General features: G+C 40.6%; 1 protein-coding gene across 4 annotated transcripts in view; it reads left to right on the top strand.

Moving 5' to 3' along the window:
- Window positions 1-17,870, top strand: part of ccny (cyclin Y) — a 45,298-nt gene that overhangs the window by 14,056 nt on the left and 13,372 nt on the right. The window contains exons 2-5 of one of the 4 annotated variants that reach the window (XM_004568501.6): window positions 14,711-14,785; window positions 15,778-15,798; window positions 17,221-17,255; window positions 17,350-17,373. In XM_004568501.6, the coding sequence (XP_004568558.1) occupies window positions 14,711-14,785; window positions 15,778-15,798; window positions 17,221-17,255; window positions 17,350-17,373 (155 nt within the window). The remainder of the gene's footprint in view (window positions 1-14,710; window positions 14,786-15,777; window positions 15,799-17,220; window positions 17,256-17,349; window positions 17,374-17,870) is intronic. The other 3 variants (XM_004568503.6, XM_004568502.6, XM_004568504.6) reach the window with 3 other exon arrangements.

Genomic DNA, 17,870 nt, shown 5'->3' on the forward strand with positions numbered 1-17,870 from the left:
TGACAGTAAGAGTAATTGCAGTCAGATGATGCTGCCCTATGAAGGAAACGTGACGTGGGATCATTCTGAGGGTAGAGTAGTGAATGAAGCTGTTGTTGATTGTGGTGACCCTCGTGGCATCGGGGCTGATTTGCCCAGATAAGCTGCGCTCGCAGCCATCACATCATCAGATGGGACCAGTGGAGTTGTTGGTTACGGTGTGAGCAGGTGTGGAGGTAATTACATGCTGCTGATTGGCTTTTGGAAACCGAGCTTGGCTGCCAACATGTCGCCAACACCTGACAGGCACCACAGTCGACAATATACCACTCAGATGCGAGTTATGGGTCATTGCAGTGGGGTGGTTCAGCTAATTTGACGTCGGCTCATTTTCATTTTTGCCTATCATTTATTTCATCGCCCATTTTCTAAACTGCTTCTTCAGTTCATGGTTCCCTGTCACGCTACACATGCGAGTGTTTACCACTAACTTTGTGCATCACTGGAAAGCCATAGTTACTCTGCTGTGTTTGTTTTGGTTGCATGCTTGTGTACAAATGTCGTACGTGGGTATGTGTGGATTTTGATTCCAACATGTTCCAGCGTGCATGCGCGTTGTGGAAATGTCAGCACGGGCAGAGTGTGATGGAGCTTGGCACAGATGGCTTTCCTGTCATCCCCGGCTCCTTCCACAGCTTGACACTAGATAAAGCTCACAGAGAGAGGGAGAGAGTGGCTTGGATTAGTTGAGGAGCATAGAGCGGCAGGGCTAATGCATCACACTTGAGCAGCTTTCACAGGTCCAGCAAACACAGGCCAAAAGCATATCCACACTATTGTTACATCTCAAATCAGCGTCATTGTGCTTTTAGAATAAAAGAACAAGATAAGTACTAGCTGCTCCGTAGTTTCCTTCCACTGTTTTAATTCCTTGTTCTTAAATTGACATATATACTTAGAACCCCACTAGCATTACAGTGCAGTATCATATTTACCGGATTGTCCATTCAGATAGTTTTTCCTAGTTTGTCTATACCGAGAGAGAAACTTTAGCTTGGATTGCTTTTTCAAATCTGCATTATGTCCCCCCAGACTGCTGTTTATTTAGACTGCTTCAATCCTGTTACCACTAATTGGCCATATCTGTCCTATGTGTCAGCAGAGATGGTGCTTCAGTACAGCCACACCTCTGATCTGTGTGTGTGCGTTTATGTGTGCTTATAAAGATTATTTTAATCCTCAACTATTGTTTCTATTTCCTTATTTGTCAGTTCTTTGCTGTCAGCCCTGTGCGCTTGATTTTCTTTCCTACTGTTTTATCAACTGCTGCTTTCAACCCAGACACTGTCTTCAGACCAGTGCCTGACTTCCCCAAAACACCTAGTTAAACTGAACTTCTGAGATGAGATCCAATTGCTGTTTTTCTGTGGATGCAGCAGGCATATGAAGTTTTGCATTGCACTTAAAGACGATGCTGTGGATCTCATACTGCGGATTTCATCCTGTGTTGCACTGTATTACCGCATCAGCAAGCAGTGTAATGGTCTGCAGCAATTAGTACAGTATAAGCAGGTGGTAAAGGCAAAGAGAAAGACAGGAAGGGAAGAAAAAGGCAGCAAGCCCGCCTGTCTGTCTTTGCCTTTGATGGGCCTGCCTCTACCATCCGAATCGTTTCAAGCTAGTGTTGCCTAGTTACAGCGAGCAGAGGATGCAAAGGTTGGGAGGGGAAAGAAAGAGGGAGGGTGGGTTTATAGTGCTCAGCTGGGTGCAGAGTAAATGAGTCCCCTCCCTGCCCATTGTTCCCTTCAGCCCCTAATATCCCTCATGTGCTTGTATATCTCACTTGTTATTCCTTTTACATACACACAGAACAAACACATTGAAAAATAAAAATAAATCTCCCACTTTCCACACAGTCTTTGAGGTTGGGTGGAAAAATGCCAGGTCATCTTAGAAAATGTGAAGCTTGTGGTTGTAAATTCTGTATTAGATGTGTAATATGACAGCATGCCATTAAATAACTACATTTCTCTGATTATTGAACAACAACGCAGGAAAGTGATCGACATGGGGATTGCATCTCTGTGATTACATTTTTAACTAAAGGGCAGAGCATGTGAGTTTGAGTCACACCTGGCAGCATTTCATGCAATTTTAGCAGCTTTAGCAGCTTGGGTTGCTCAAAAACGGCTTTTATTCATCACGTAGGCAGCAGTGTTTTAACAGAATGTTGATGTAATCAAAGATTCTCCAGCTTTTATTCCTGTTCTTAATTAACACATAGGCAGAAAACAGCTGATGTTGCTTTGCCATTGCATTAAATGTGATTGTTAGATTTGAGTGTCTGGGAAAATATGAGTCACTTGCCGTCCTAAATGCAATGTCGATAACAATTTGGAGTGTAGCCACCCGCTCTTTGCCTCTGCGATATTTGTTTCAATCTCCATCTGTCTGTCTCTGCAGTCCTTGGTATATTTAAAATGCTTTCTAGCGTCTATTGAGCGATTTTCAAAGAAACTGGGACTTTTGCTGCAGAGTTTGCAGTGCTGTTGTCTTTTTTTAGGAACACTTTTTCAATTTCTTTGTTCCTTCCCTGGGTTGTTTCATTTAAGCTTTTACTAATTACAACCATTCTTCAACGGCAGCGCTCTACATCTGTATGTCGGTACACTTTCAGCCTTAATGGAGTCTTCAAACTTGGAGCTCCAAGGCTCTGTTTCTTTGTAATTCCTTACAAGGTCTTTTAACTCCTGTTAGTCAGTCCAGGATGTATTAACGCCACAAGGCAGGATGTAGATCTGTAGACAGACTTGAGGTATGTTTTTTTTTTTTTTTTTGTATAGCTGGCACTGTATTCATAGCCATATTTAGAAATCCAGTGCCATGAATTAGGCATTACCTGCCTGAGCCGTATGTGAGAACAACCCCAACATTAAATGCTGTTAAATGATCTTTAACCTGCCAGCTCCTCAGTATAAAGTCCTTGTGACATGGCGGTTATTGTTGCTTTAACTTCGATTTCTTGTTGACAATTGTCAATATTGACTGTGATGGTATTTGGTGACATTCTTGACCGCTCCTCCACAGCCTGTAACATTTTGCTAATCTATTCACTATGAACCCAATGGTACATTACATATCATTTTAACCAATGCTTCATAAACAAGTTCCTATTAAACTAATGACAATCCTATCAGCCTCATCTGCCCCTGCGTTGAGTTCTAATCTGCATCTTCCAGCATGCTAACAAGCTCAACTCGGACGACGAGCTTGGTAAAACTGCATCTGCATGATAGCATTAGCATGTAGCTCAGAGTACATCTGTGTCTATGTTTGACAAAGCAGTTTGCTGTTTAGCTATGGGCTCTTAATCCAATGGAGATATGCACTAAACTCATTAAATGTGAAAACTCATCAAATTCATCATTTTAACAACTTTCTTGGCACTTCTCTTCTCTCAGTTTATTTTTATTCTGCTTAGCAATACTTTTCACTGCTTCTTGACTGGCTTGACACACTGTTCTCTAACACTCTCACACAGTCATGCAAGAGAAATAAGAAGCCTGTTTCTTAGCATTTGTTTTCCACAAAGTAATTCACTCATGTGGCTGGGCAACACTTCCTACATTTATCATCAGGCCACTGCAGCTTTGACTTACTGCTGACCGCTTTTAAATGCTTGTAACATTGTATACACATGTCTCATCTTGGAGTAGACGCGTGTTTACAAGCCTTTTTTTAATTGATTTTCTTTCTGTAATCATGCAAATGAGAGCTGTTTTCTGGTGTGTTCTGGTGCAATTTTCCCAACTCTTCCTGCTTCATCTTCTTGTCCCTGTTGGCTTTTCTTTGATAAAAGCTCAGCTCTTTTTACTTTGATGAGTCTGCATCACTGCACAGAGGTTGGTAGCTGTCGGGGATCGATGATACAGGCTGAGGGGTGATTTAAGCTGTTAGAAAGAGCTGCGATGGCACTGCTGAGGGTTTGTGTGCGTGTGTGTGTGTGCGTGCGTGTGTGTGGTAAAATTAAAAATATGGGTTCATCATTAGTTATTCATTCACTTGGATTTTCAGCCATTTAGTCACCCTCATGACCTTTAACCTCAATTTTTTAATATTAGAGTTGGCCAATTTGATGCCCAGAAATGTAACTGCATATTAAACCAAACAATTTTCAGTGTGTGTCAAGTGTTTAAATAGTAAATTGTAGTTTGTTTGGAGGAATTCCTGATGGTAACCATGATAGACACTGAACTGTGTCAAGATGGGATAACACTAGTTAGATAGTTCCCTTAAAAAGAAAGGAAAAGAAAAAGAAAATAAAGCAGCTGTAACTCTGACCTGTTCAGCTTATCTCCTGTAGTGTAGAGCTAAAAGTACACAATTGCCGTATCATAGGCTGATAGGGTTCCAAATGTTACAAAACAGATAACATGCTTTCTCAAAGGTGCAGATTAAAACCACAACGGAGCTCATGACAACGTACAGTCCATGTCTTCTCTGCAGTCTGCAGTGTTTTCTTATCAAAATAGGAGTGTTGTTAAGATGTGCCGTCAAAGCCTTTATTCACTAACTGCGTCCAGTGAATGTGTGAGTAAGTCTGTCCTCCTCGTGGATTTCTCCATCTCTCTGTTATCAGGGCAAAGTCAGGCATGGTAGCTCGCGGATGCCTTTGCAAACATCGCTTAAAATTAAGGTTACGTAAATTGACGTAAATTAAGGTTAAACAGGAGTAAATGGACTGATTCTTATCTAGCGCTTTTCTACTCTCCCGGAGTACTCAAAGTGCTGTATACAACACGCCACATTCACCCAGTCACACCCATTCTCACAAGCACTACCTCTATACTGAGTGCTTTCTAGTAGGGCTGCTCGATTATGGCAAAAATGATAATCACAATTATTTTCACTGAAATTGAGATCTCGATTATTTGACTATATTTATTTAACAATAACAATGTATTGAATAATGACTTTAAAGATTGTCAAAAAATAATATAAAATAGTGTGCAAATACTGATAACAGTGCAAATGTTTGCAATATAAAAAATAAATGAAAAATGTAAACATCTATGTTTAGTGAACTTTGCAGTGTTGCTCTGTGGTGCAGCTACGACACCGTAGCAAAGTTTACACACTGTGTCTACTTGATCCACGTCTGACTCCGCGAACCCATAATGTTTCCACACCACTGAAGTTTTTTTACCTCTCTTTTCAACCAACGGCAGTCACTCTCCTCTCCAAATAACTTCTGCTTAGCTTTCCGAACTTCCCTCGGGTCCTCTTAATCAGCGGTCCCCAACCCCCGGGCCTCGGACCGGTACTGGTCCGTGAGTCATTTGGTACCGGGCCGCGAGAGTTGAGGCTCTCGTGAAATGTATAGTTTTCAGGGTTTTTATCGGTTTTCAGCGTTATTTTGTTATCGTTTTTATCGTTTACTCGGTTTTCCTTGGTATTTTCAGGTGTGTTATGAATAAATTTTCTTTTTTTCGGTACCGGTACTAGTTTTATTTTGTTGTATTTATCCGCGACACCTTAAAGGCCGGTCCATGAAAATATTGTCGGGCATAAACCGGTCCGTGGCGCAAAAAAGGTTGGAGACCGCTGCTCTTAATTGTTGTGACACGTGTTCGAAATGCAGAGAGGTGCGCTCGATTTGCCACACGGAGCAGCACGAGAGTAAAGCACGAGGGAGGGGCTAATAATCGGCTCAGTCATTTTTAATGATCGTTGAAATAAATGTCCCGGTAAGTAATATTAAGTTTGTTGAGTTTAGTAAACTTCGGTGAAATTAGAATCCCAAGGAAAAAATAACACTTAAAGAATTATTGCAGCCCTCGAATATTTCTGACAGTATGCTACTGAGGGCAGCTAACATAAGAGTTATGAGTTATAAGATATAATCTAAGTCGTAACATTGCTGTATGGAGCTGCAGATTTGGTTGCAGGTTAACATAGCTGGACTGGCCATCGGGCATACCGGGCATGTGCCCGGTGACTTATTTTTTATTTTTTTTTGTAATGGCATGAACAATGAGAGGTGGTGGATTGGCCAGATGCAGGTCGATGTGTAAAAATGACTCAGTTGTTTGGTGGTGGCTATGGCGGGGCTTCCACAGAGGCCAGCAGGTGGATGAGGGAAGGGGAGGCAGGAGGAGAGCCCCGAGGCAGCCGCCAGTCCGAGTGTCAGGTGAACTGAACTTCAGGTAAGAAGTTATGAGCTGCAGTCTATCTGGGTCAGATATGAACCAAGTTTAGGTGGAGTTTATTTTCGTTGTGCTGACTTTTTACCCTCAGTTGCAATAACTCGTACTGCGTTCTAGCCAGCTTGATGGAGTTTTTAGGTGGGTGGGTGCTATGATGTTACTGATAGTGAACTTTATTTTATTCATAAGGTTAGTTAGTAGAGTTGCCAACGGCTCCTTAAAAAAATGGAATGGTCCCTCAATCAGAGAAAATATTACACGTTTCGTATTGAGCTGAGAAGAGACGCAGTTTGTCCCGAACTTTAGCTAGAATGGAAAAAGACACAAAGCTGGAGTTATTCTGTGTTTACGCTGCACAGCTGCCTCTTCTTCTCTCATTCTCCCCCCTCCCTCTCCTGTTGCTACTTCAATCATGAAACTGATCAATGATCAGCTGATCGTCTCTCTTGTTTATTTATCGCCCACTTTGTGCCAGAAAGAGGAAACCGGCGGATGTCGCACTAAACAACAGCAGCACGTTTAAGCTTGATCAGCTGTTGTTAGAATTTATTTAATATTAATTTCTAGTATCAGCTGATGTTTGCTGGAGCCACAGCTGTAAAGCTGCTGGTCATGATGTCGGTTTGGATATGTGGTGAGAGGGAAACATGAAGATGAAACCAGGAGATGTCCTTACTGAATCATCAGAGCTGTGATGGAGAAACAGGTTTACCTTTTAGGTGACATGAATGAGTTGAAGGGAAGTTATGAACTGTTTCTGAGAGACAAATAACACCAGCATCCTTTTCTAAGCAGCTGACAGCTGGTAACTGTGCAGGGGCAGGTCTAGCAAAGTGTTGCCAGGGGGCAGGTAGGGCATTAACAGGGAAAGGTGGGGCACAAAGAAATACTTTTCTTTCTTATTCTCAATTTAAATATCTAGCTTTTATTAAATAATTATCTAAATCTTACAACCAAAGTTTTTATCTGACGTAAAATGTATAGAAATCATACATATACCAACAAGACTGTACATCACTGTCACAACAGCGTTTGTTTTCATTCAAAGTCTTTATGGCTTTAATACCTGGGGGGCCGGTCTCTAGTCAAAATGCCCGATTTTCTGTCCCAGTCCAGCCCTGCAGGTTAATACTGGCAGTGTCACCATGCCAGCTGACTGGATTTCATCATCAGCCAGTGTTGTTCTTTATCAATATTACCAAAGTTTACCATAAGGCAGCATAGAAAGTATTTACTTGCCTTTAGGTTTTATTCAAATGTTAGTCTTTTCAGTTGTTTCCCCACTTTTTTCCTGTTTCACAATCAAACACCAGTTTGTGAGAAGATTATCTTCTTTTTTTAACAGGCAGATAAAGTTTTGCATTGGCTAATTTGTCAATTGTTTGTTACAAATGTTCATATTTTAATATTAAAAAATGTTTTTGCCCAAAACATATGTGTACTATATGTCAGTAAAAATACTATGCAAATATTGCTGTCCTTGAATGCTGAGTAAACACTGACAAAACACTGATTGTATCTCTTGTCCTTTAGCAACGCAGTATCTAAAAACTTTGCACCGTAGTGGTTAAAATCTCATTCTAATAAGAGTTAAAAGCGCATTCGGTTATTAGGTTTATAGGGTTATTGAATTATGGTTAATAGAATTGTTTTTAACATTATCTGCCAATTACATCTGCCACCCTTCTCCAAATCTGTGCCCCTACCTGGCCCCCCCAACAAAAATTTTCTAGACACAAATAAAAATACAAGTGAATTGCACATTTCAAGTATTGAGTCTATTGCACTGTTGACTATTTACAAAAAGTATTGCACAAGGTATTGTACAGTGAGGTGCAGAGGCACTACAGCTTAGTTGTTCCCCCCTCCTTTGTCCTCCTGTCTCCCCTCCCTCTCCCCTCCAGAGAGGAGTTAAACAGTCTGATGGCGTGTGGGACAAAGGAGTTTTTAAGTCTGTTAGTTCTTGTCTTGGGGAGAAGCAACCTGTCACTGAACAGACTCTTCTGATTGTTTATGGCCGTGTGCAGAGGATGCCCAGCATTGTTCATAATGTCCAGCAGTTTCTTTAATGTCCTTTTCTCTGCCACTGTCACCAGAGTGTCCAGCTTCATGCCGACCACAGAGCTAGCCTTCCTGATCAGTTTATTAGCACAGCCTTGAATTAGTGAGTATTTATTTTATTATTAAAAGAAAGCGCATGTGTTATGGTCTTTAAATTAACCCCCTCCCAAGTAAACAAAATATAACATTTACGTTTGGTAGTTTGTTTAAGCTAGACTGGTAACACTTACTTTTGCTTTAACAATGAACAATTTCTTGTTCTTCACCTCCCACAGCAGCGTTATTTACGCATCAAGATTAAATGATGATTAAAGTAGTCTTTGCTCAAGACAGGGAGGAAAACCAAGCAAACAAAAAAATCCCTCTTTTTCCTGAAGTACTAAAGACTCTCCACTACTAGCCGCTTTGACAGACTAGTAGTTTTGCTGAGTGGCAGTGAATGGTCACACGATTGAAAACTATGAATACCAATTAGACAGCATAAGTCAACTGTAATCACAAAAGTAGCCTATGCAGTGTTTTCCCTAAGTAATAACTAAAGTAACTTATCTTGGAACTCTGCTCTTTCTTGGGTCAGGCTTCTGATTTTCCACCATGTAACCAAATCAGTAATTCCAAATTATCCATCATTTGTTCTTCCTGTCATGTCGAGTACAACTAGCGAGTCCTCCAGTGATGCTTGGTTGAGTCATTTGTTTCTCCACCATCCATCTCCACCTCACGTATGGTAATACCTTGGTTATACTCAAAGCTGGGTTTTTTGCCTCAGGTGAACAAGTTTGTTGTTTCTGACTTTAGCAGAACAGTTTTCTTGTATATTTTGCAAAGATTTGTGCTTTTATAGAAGTTATTGAAATAGCTCTCTTGTTAAATTGTCTTTGGTGGCCGACATGTGGCTCTCACTGTCAGCATGTTTAGACAGTTTTGATTGTTGTGCATGATATCATTGATATCATTATATGATGCTTTTATAAAAATTCATACAGGTATTAATATATGATAGACAATATAATAAGACAGCTTTAATTTACTATACGTGCTAGACTATGGAAACTTTATTTCTCAGAGTCAATACTATATCCAGTAGGTATGTAGCATAAAATCAGCCAGTCATATACTAATATGACCACACTTTAACTTGTAGAAGTGTATTCAGTTATCAAATGGGAAATGGGAGGGGCAGTAGGCGCGACTTTGTTGGTGCCCTTTTTCTTCTTGTGTTCATCTTTCCATGTTAGTTGTGTTCCATCAGTATTCTGTACAATGTAAGGGTATAGCTTCATACATGCATGGCTTAAATCCACACGCTGACCTTCTCACCATTCTTTGTTCAGCTGCATTGCTAACAATGAGTAACCGCCACCCCCTTGCTTCATTTCCTCTCAACTTCCTGAAACGCAGGAAGCCGGGTTGCTTTTGTCTCCCCCAGGTTGGAGAAATGGGGGGAGAGAACTTAAATAGGGTGGACTCACGCCAGGGGTCAATGACCACACATTGAGGGGGACACACCCTGGCTCTGATTTTTTTTTCCTTCTTTTTTTAAAAAACAAAAACAACACCTCTTACTGCAGCACGCATAACTTCAGTAACTGAGGTGTTTTAGATGATCAAAGTGTGTGATATTATATTGCTTCCACTGTGATCCATCCTTAAAAAAATGGTGCCAAATGTTCATACACTAACTGGACCTATGAGATTTCCTCCTTCGTGACTCCTGGTAATGAGGCTTAGCAAGTGAATGAGGGCAAAGGAAACAGCTGCAAAATACAAACAAAAACAGAAACAACAGAAAATGTCATATACCCTGAATCACAACAGCTAATTAGAGAGGAAAGGCTTGAACTGACACATTATTAAAACAGAGACAACTTAAATAAGTGCTGGCAACACAAAGTGGGTGGATTCCAACTAAACTTTTTTTTAAATTTGAGGCCATAATTTATTTATATAGCACTTATTAAACAACACATGCCTGACCAAAGTTCTATACAGCAGAAATATAAAAAGTGCAAGTACAAAGTACAAGTAATTGTTGCATGCCTAGCAGGTATGCAATTATCAATGAGTACAAATGATGCATCACAGGTTAATAAATCTGCGATCTACATAGGCACCTGCAGAATAGCAAACAACTGTCGGCTGCACAGGCCTAAAGACAGGTTCGTGACCCCCTATCATCTGTCGTTCACCAAAGGAAATAATAGTGATGGGTTTCATTGGGTAAACCTTGTGCCTTACATCTAAAACCAACACCATGTAATAGTCACACCTTTTGTTTTAAAGGTGAATGGTCTCTGTTTCCAGTTTGTGTTGCACTCTTAGTTTGAATGTTCAACCACTGCTGACCAGCAAGCTCTATGCCTTCCTGTATGTTTTCCCTTCCAGGGCATGCTCACTGGAGTACTTGATAGTGCTGCTTTGAGTTTATCTGCAGTATGAGGCAGCTGAATATATTGCATGGCTATCCTTCACAAAGTAGATGGCAAATAAAATGTTTCCAGGGGAGATATTTATAAATTGCATTATGTAATAATTTATAAAAGAAATGGTGTATGACCCTCGCCACAAATTAAATCTAAATCTACAGAGATTTAGAGCATTTGGGCATTTTGTCACGATCATACTGTGTCATTAAGCTGTGATTTCCATGCTTACTTTCTCCATCACTAACGTTCAGACACTGTGCATCATCATTAACCTACCTTAAGTTCTCCTCCAGTGCTGCTTCTTCCCACACACCCATCTTTTATTCAGCATCGCTTGTCACTACCTCCTACATCATGGTGGTGTGTGTGTGTGTGTGTATATACACATATATGTATGAATGTGTGTATATATAAGTGTGTGTGTGTGTGTCCTTTGAGGCTCTTTAAGTGGCTCTCCAACACAAAGTTCAAAAGAGTTTGTAGACAATAGCAGCGGCTTGCATGTGTAAGCTGCTGTGCAGAGAGCCTCTGTGATCTCAGCTGTACTTATCACTGCATGGTGTTTTTAATGGCACACTAAACCAAAGCTTTACACCAACAAGACTCAGCGAGATCTGGGGTCCGTTCTTCGTACCTGGCTAAGTAGGTTAGCTGGATTTGATTGTTGACGATTTCGCGTGATCTTGGATCGTTCGGTTCTCCGAAGCTCATCCGGGACTTGCTGTCATAGCAACAGATCCGTAAGCGTAAACCTGCTCGGGAGCAGGATTACTTTATGTAAACAGGATTAGATCGCGGCCACCCAGGTATGTCCGCTTCATTTATACAAAAGCAACAGCGATATTTTACCACTGTTTGTCCATAAATAAATATTATCAATGTAACTAAAGATAATGCAGTACTTGATTCTTTTATTGATTTCATACAGATACATACAGGTCATTTCCCAAAAAAAAGGGAAATGTACTATTAATCATTCTATTTCATGTATTTGATTATTTCAGATGTAATTCATATTTTAGAGTAGTAATAGTAAATTACTTCGTGTAATCAAGATGAGAGACCACGGCTATAAAAGCGAAGGTGGATTTGGGAAGTCTGTCGCAGCCGTGTCCTGTCCGTATACGCGAGCCACCCATTGCGGAAGGTGCAAGACTGATAAGGAGAGTCACAAGAATTCAGCGTATATTGCGGGATAGACAGGATCCTTTAGCTCAGCGCGACAGTGTGCTCATAGAGAGATATCGATTTTCCCGTGAGGATATTATTTACTTAACCAACTTGTTGACGAGGGGGTGCAGGACCACCACCTGTCTTTTTTTGCTCTGCCCTTTTCTTGGTTGCTGTTATAAACAAACAGATTATTTCAGGGTCTCTTTTCAAGAGACTAAAAGCAATATAAGTGATAAATATTACCATTCTGTAGAATATTCTTATATTCCACTTTTACTTGTTCCCATGTTCTAGTGGGTCCTGTCGTGGCTCTAATGTGAAAGAGGATATAATATAATATAATATAATATAATATAATATAATATAATATAGTGTAATATAATAAATCTACCCTACCGCCTACTGGTGTTGGCCAGAGGGGCTGATGGCGCGATATGGCAGCCTGGCTTCTGTCAGTCTGCCCCAGGGCAGCTGTGGCTACACCTGTAGCTGCCTCCACCAGTGTGTGAATGTGAGAGTGAATGAATAGTGGTATTGTAAAGCGCTTTGGGTACCTTGAAAAGCGCTATATAAATCCAATCCATTATAAATTAAGTAATTATTAAATTACTTACGAGTTTGATTTGTCAGCAACTTCCTGCCAGCCCTCTCTCCTTGCTTTTGCAGCCTTTGCAGTGTTCCCTTGCGTTTTAATTAAACTCTGAAACTCCTGAAATCCTCAATCAAGAGTTCTTGCTCTGCTGCCGAAAAATACTGAGCGCGCTCCTTCGACATTTTCGCCGACCAATCAAAGGGTTGCCGATCAGTGTTTCTACTATCGATGCGTAGCCCCTGTTATGCCCCCCAGTGATCTCACATTACTTCATCCAGCTATACTAATCGTCAACAACAGGTGTGTTCGGAGAACCGGAATAGCGAGCTCAAAGTTGGCGCGATGATTTGATCTTGGATGTAGTAAGCGAGGTACGAAGAACAGACCCCTGGTTGCAAGCAAAACTCTTCTCCCTCACCTTTCACTTTCTTTCCACTAATGCTTCCCCTGTCATCACCTTCACTCGTTATATTTTCTCTACTACTGTTTCTCTCTCTCTCTGTCAATCATGTTTCAAATCTGTCATCTTCATCCCTTCATTTTTCTGCTCTCTTGCCCTCGTTGCCCTTTCCTCTCTCATTATCAGCTTCTCACTCTTTGCCTGTCTCTTGACATCAGTTTCTCTTTCTCTGCGTTTGTCTGTCTGGGTGTTGGTTCTTTGTGACCCTTCCTGTTGCACTGACATCATCCAGGAGGCCAGGAAGCCGCTCGTTGGCTAACCACCCCACGCTGCTAGTTTGCATTGAATTTTAGTTTTGTTTCTTTTCTGGTTCAGAGTTTAATGCGTGGCAGTGTCGATGTAATGTTAGTGTGACATTATCATTAATTTTTCCTCAGGCTATTGTAACATTTGAGAGTAAATGTTTAACCTAGACCAGAGCACAATAAAGATTCTGAAGTCATGTCAACAAATGGTTTCATCTAAGCTAGTGCCGGATATTACAGGTCACCAGAAAATTCCACCATTAAATCAACCTTAGATCAAATAAAAGTCTGCTGTTCAAACAACAGTGGCTCTCTGTTGCACTAACCACAGAAACTATTATGTCTGCAGGCTCCGAATTCTACATTTCCTGTTTATAATTCAGCAGTAAAATGTCACGTTTCAGCATGTCTGGGACTATGGGATGTAATTGGGACAAGGAACTAGGACACTAAATTGATACTGATATATTCATTCAGTAGCTGTGCATAACAGCCATATGCTAGGCTCTGTAGCTGCTACTGGATTTAAACAGACACATCTGGCAAGGGAAGGCAGTATATTTACAGCAACACATAAAAGCAAATCAAGTACAAATACATAAAAAATTAGAAATGAAATCAGGTTGTATTCTAAATGCCAACTTTACTCATCTGTTTATCGGTGTCTTTTGGGTTTTGTTTCGTTTTTTTTTTTACATTTCCCAGTAGCCTGAGATTATTTTCCATCATGTCCTCTATTAAAACACATTATTTGTAATGGGTTGCCAGAAATAAATACCTGGGCTACTTTCCATTAAAACAAATGTAACAAGTAAGCATATTTCAGAGTTAGGACTGTTTCTTTTGATCCTTGTATAAAAAAGCCTCATTGAAACATTCAGACACCCTCTGATGGATAAGTGTACAAAGCACTTAGTGTCATACCCAAAGGATGAATGTTGTACAAAGCAGGTTTCAGCAGCTGATTTTTATCAGCTGTACAGTGCTGAATGATATTGTGCTCGTCATTTATTGCAGTTTTTCTTGCCAGCTCCTCTCAGATCTTTGGGTTCTAGGTGGTGTGTGTGTGTGTGTGTGTGTGTGTGTGTGTGTGTGTGTGTGTGTGTGTGTGTGTGTGTGTGTGTGTGTGTGTGTGTGTGTGTGTGTGCGCGCACAGAAGATGATTCAGTACAAATCTATAGCCTTCTGCTGTGTTTGCTTAGTGCATTGATTTACAAACCACCGTTTACACAGTGCTGGTGCAGCAAACTGTCAGCTGACAGATATGTTTTTCATTTAGCTCAGACCATTAGACGAGAGGTGGTTAACTCGTGAAGCCAGTCCCACATTTATAACCTCAAAATTAAAGGGTGTATCCGGCAGCATGTTTAAGTTGTACCCGTCATCCTGATGATTATATGATATTGAATATAGTTTTATCAAAAGAACATCACAAGTTCTCTAACAGCTTAAACAATTTGTTTTTCCTGACAGCATTTATTTTTCAGCTGCATTTGGGATTAAATCATTTGAATCAGTTTAAATGCTGCTTTTCTTTGAGGCTTATGTTTTCCTTCCTCTGTATTTAGATCTTCCCATGGAGTACAATCCCTCAGATCATCCCCGCGCCAGCACCATTTTCCTCAGCAAGTCACAAACTGATGGTGAGTTGTGCTCTCTTCTTTTGTCACATTTTAATAATCTCAGATCTCTCTGAAATTTCTTCACTGACTTTTAAATGAGGGAAAAGAGTATTTGGAGTGTCATGATTGTTATTAATCTACAATGAAGAAGAGCTAAATTTAATAAATGTGTTTTCGTAATCAGTGACGCACCATTAGGTGTACACCTGATCTACTTGGATGAAGCCAGGATAGCATAATGCAGGGTTACATTTGTGGGTAAAGGATAATGTATTCCGGTTTGTTTGAAAATGAGGAAGCAGCTTGTGGACATGCTTGGAGTTTCTGTGCAAAGTCAGTGAGCTGTGCAGTGGTAGGTGCAAAGCCACTGCAGGTGGATCATGGACAACCAAGCAAAGAGGTGACTGTAGCATATGCCCACTTTTTGAGATAGCAAGCTGTTTTTATTGAAGGTGGAACTTCAGATATCAGCACAAGTACCACTGACCAGCAAGCTTTTATCCAACATAAAAGCTCTAGATGGAGCCCTGTCCCGTCTGCTTTCATGTCAGATTTTTGAAGACGCACTGGGGTGTTTTGATCTTCCTTAGCAGGCACAAAGATTGATCTTGTAGCAGTCGGGTGCCTCTAGAATGACAGGAATGTCTTATTATCAACTGAAATGTGAAGCTTTTTAGATTATTTCCCAGTTTAGACATAATCTCTTTGCTTTGATGATAAGCGTTTGATTCAGCTGAGCAGTCTGTCGCCTGAAGGCTGTTATATAGATCCGGTGTTAGGTGCTGATAGTGTTGTATTAGCATCGTCAGGCTCTTATGTGAAAGTCTGCTGGCCTTTGTTCTCATACTGTTATTAAATATCAATACACAGCATTGTGGTCCTAACATATGTGAGAGCTGCTGTGTTCATCACTCCCAGCAGCTATAAATGAATTACTGACGCACTTAATAATAATGCCTGTTGTGAGTATCTGTGTCATAAACATGGAGACAACTTGGACATTTGTTTTTCAGTTGCTGTGCCCAACAAAAGAGGTAAGCATGTATACGTCTGTGCTTGGTAGGCAGGTAACACTATGCTTACTGTGTGTTCGGGCTGGACCCTTTAAGGGAACAGTCCCTCTGTGTGGTCTCAAACTGCATCGTATCCTCGTACTCTGTTAGCAGGTGACTTGTCTCTGCTGCTTAGCTGCTGATATCGTCTGTGTGCGTGCGTGCGTTTCTTCCATTGCACATGTCCGTCCATGAGATGTAGGAACAGGACTGCACAGCCTTGGCCAAAGAAATTGCAATTTAGTTACTAAAATGACACACCTCTAATTACTGGATATTTCAATTTTCATATGTAAATGGTTGATAAAGTTAGAAATCAGCCTCGAGTATAAAGCTGTGATTTGTGTCACATGTTTCATGACTATTCAGAAATCACTGTGGTTAAGTTTGTGGTTTTTTTGTTACTGTTTTTTTTGACTAAGCTGTGCAGCTGTTTGATGGTGTCAAAGACTGCTGTTCTTTGCTAAATACACACACACACACACACACACACACACACACACACACACACACACACACACACACACACACATTTGCTCAGTGGAAAAAGCTCAGCGTGCTTTGCAGTGTGAGTGTGTGCACCTTTGTGCCAGAGAGGTAAGACACAGACAGTATGGGATGAGACGTACAAGGTGTCTCTGTGTGCTCTGCGCTCTCCATCTGCTCCAGTTTGCTTTGCTAGCAGCCCTTTTCCCTTTGCGTGCTCTGTTACAACAGTGAGCACATATACTGATGCACACAGACACGCACGCAGCGCTGCTGCACTGTTGCGTGTGCCGTAACTGCGATAAAGCTCTGCTTTATAGAACCAACAAATCATCACATCCGTTAAACAGAAGTAAGGTAGCAAAATACCAGATTTGTATGAACAGAAAGAAAAAGAAAAGAGATGAGCTCAGATGATTGGCTGCACTTGAATAAACCAGTCACTATGCCTGATTTAATTTGGACTCATGTACGTCCAATCACAGGAAGTTAATTCTGTTCATGTGGACGTAGTGTGGGAGAAACGTTTCATCACTCATCCAAGTGAATTCTTCAGTGTCTGAAGATTTCCTTACCTGGATGACTGAGCATGAATTAAGACATGTATGTCTAAATGATGAACGGATTAATTGATAAGGTCACACTCATTCCCACATATTAACACACATTTGCCAGTGCAATCGCAGGGGAGAAAATACTCACAGGCTTTGAAATTTCTCAGTTTTTTAATGTAAAAACTGTTTTTTGCTGAAGCTGCTTTGCTTTGTTGTATGTGGTTTATAATAATTATACACAGGGGGAAAGTCTATATTAATAGGGCAGCTCTGAAGCCTGGTTATATGCTGCTCCCTGTCTGTGAAGGTTGTGTACTACACTCACACAAAGATTCTTGAAGCGCTCTCTCGTCTTTTTTTTCAGTTCGAGAAAAACGGAAGAGCCTTTACATCAACCACGTAAGTAACTGAATCATTAGCCACTGTGTGTAATACGTTTGCTGTTATGATTGCTGTGCAGTTAGTAATTTTAATGTCTTGTATTTTTTGCAAGTTAACACACATTTCGGAGAACAAGGTAAAGTCCTCCGAATGACCCTCAAAGTAACCCAAACCCGTTTCCATTGTTCCTCCCGTTTTTTGTTTTTTTTATCCCACACTCCAGACTCCAATTATAGTCTTAGTGTTTAAAAAGCTTTAGATGTAGTACAAATGTAGAAGAAGCGTGGTGTTATGGTGCAGGTCATCTTTGTCCACACTCCCTGAGACCTGAAAGACAGGACTAGCTAAATGTGCAAATGTGCTTTTTTGTTTGAACAAAATTTGCATTAATCAGTTCCTGCAGGGCCAAATGAGAAAACATCGTCTTGTTTAAGTCATAAACCTGTTTAGTGTGCACCAGTTAAAAATAATTTTGAATGAAATGAATGGACGATGAATAGAAAGGTCATTACTCAAGGTGATGAACTTGCTATTCATCAAGTTTTTGATGTTTCTCTAAAGATGCACTCCACCATAAATACCATTCCTGCATGCAACAAAGTGAGACGCTGACAGACCCACAGATTAGCTTGT

Source organism: Maylandia zebra, linkage group LG9, assembly GCF_041146795.1.
Source record: "Maylandia zebra isolate NMK-2024a linkage group LG9, Mzebra_GT3a, whole genome shotgun sequence".
Lineage (NCBI taxonomy): Eukaryota > Metazoa > Chordata > Actinopteri > Cichliformes > Cichlidae > Maylandia > Maylandia zebra.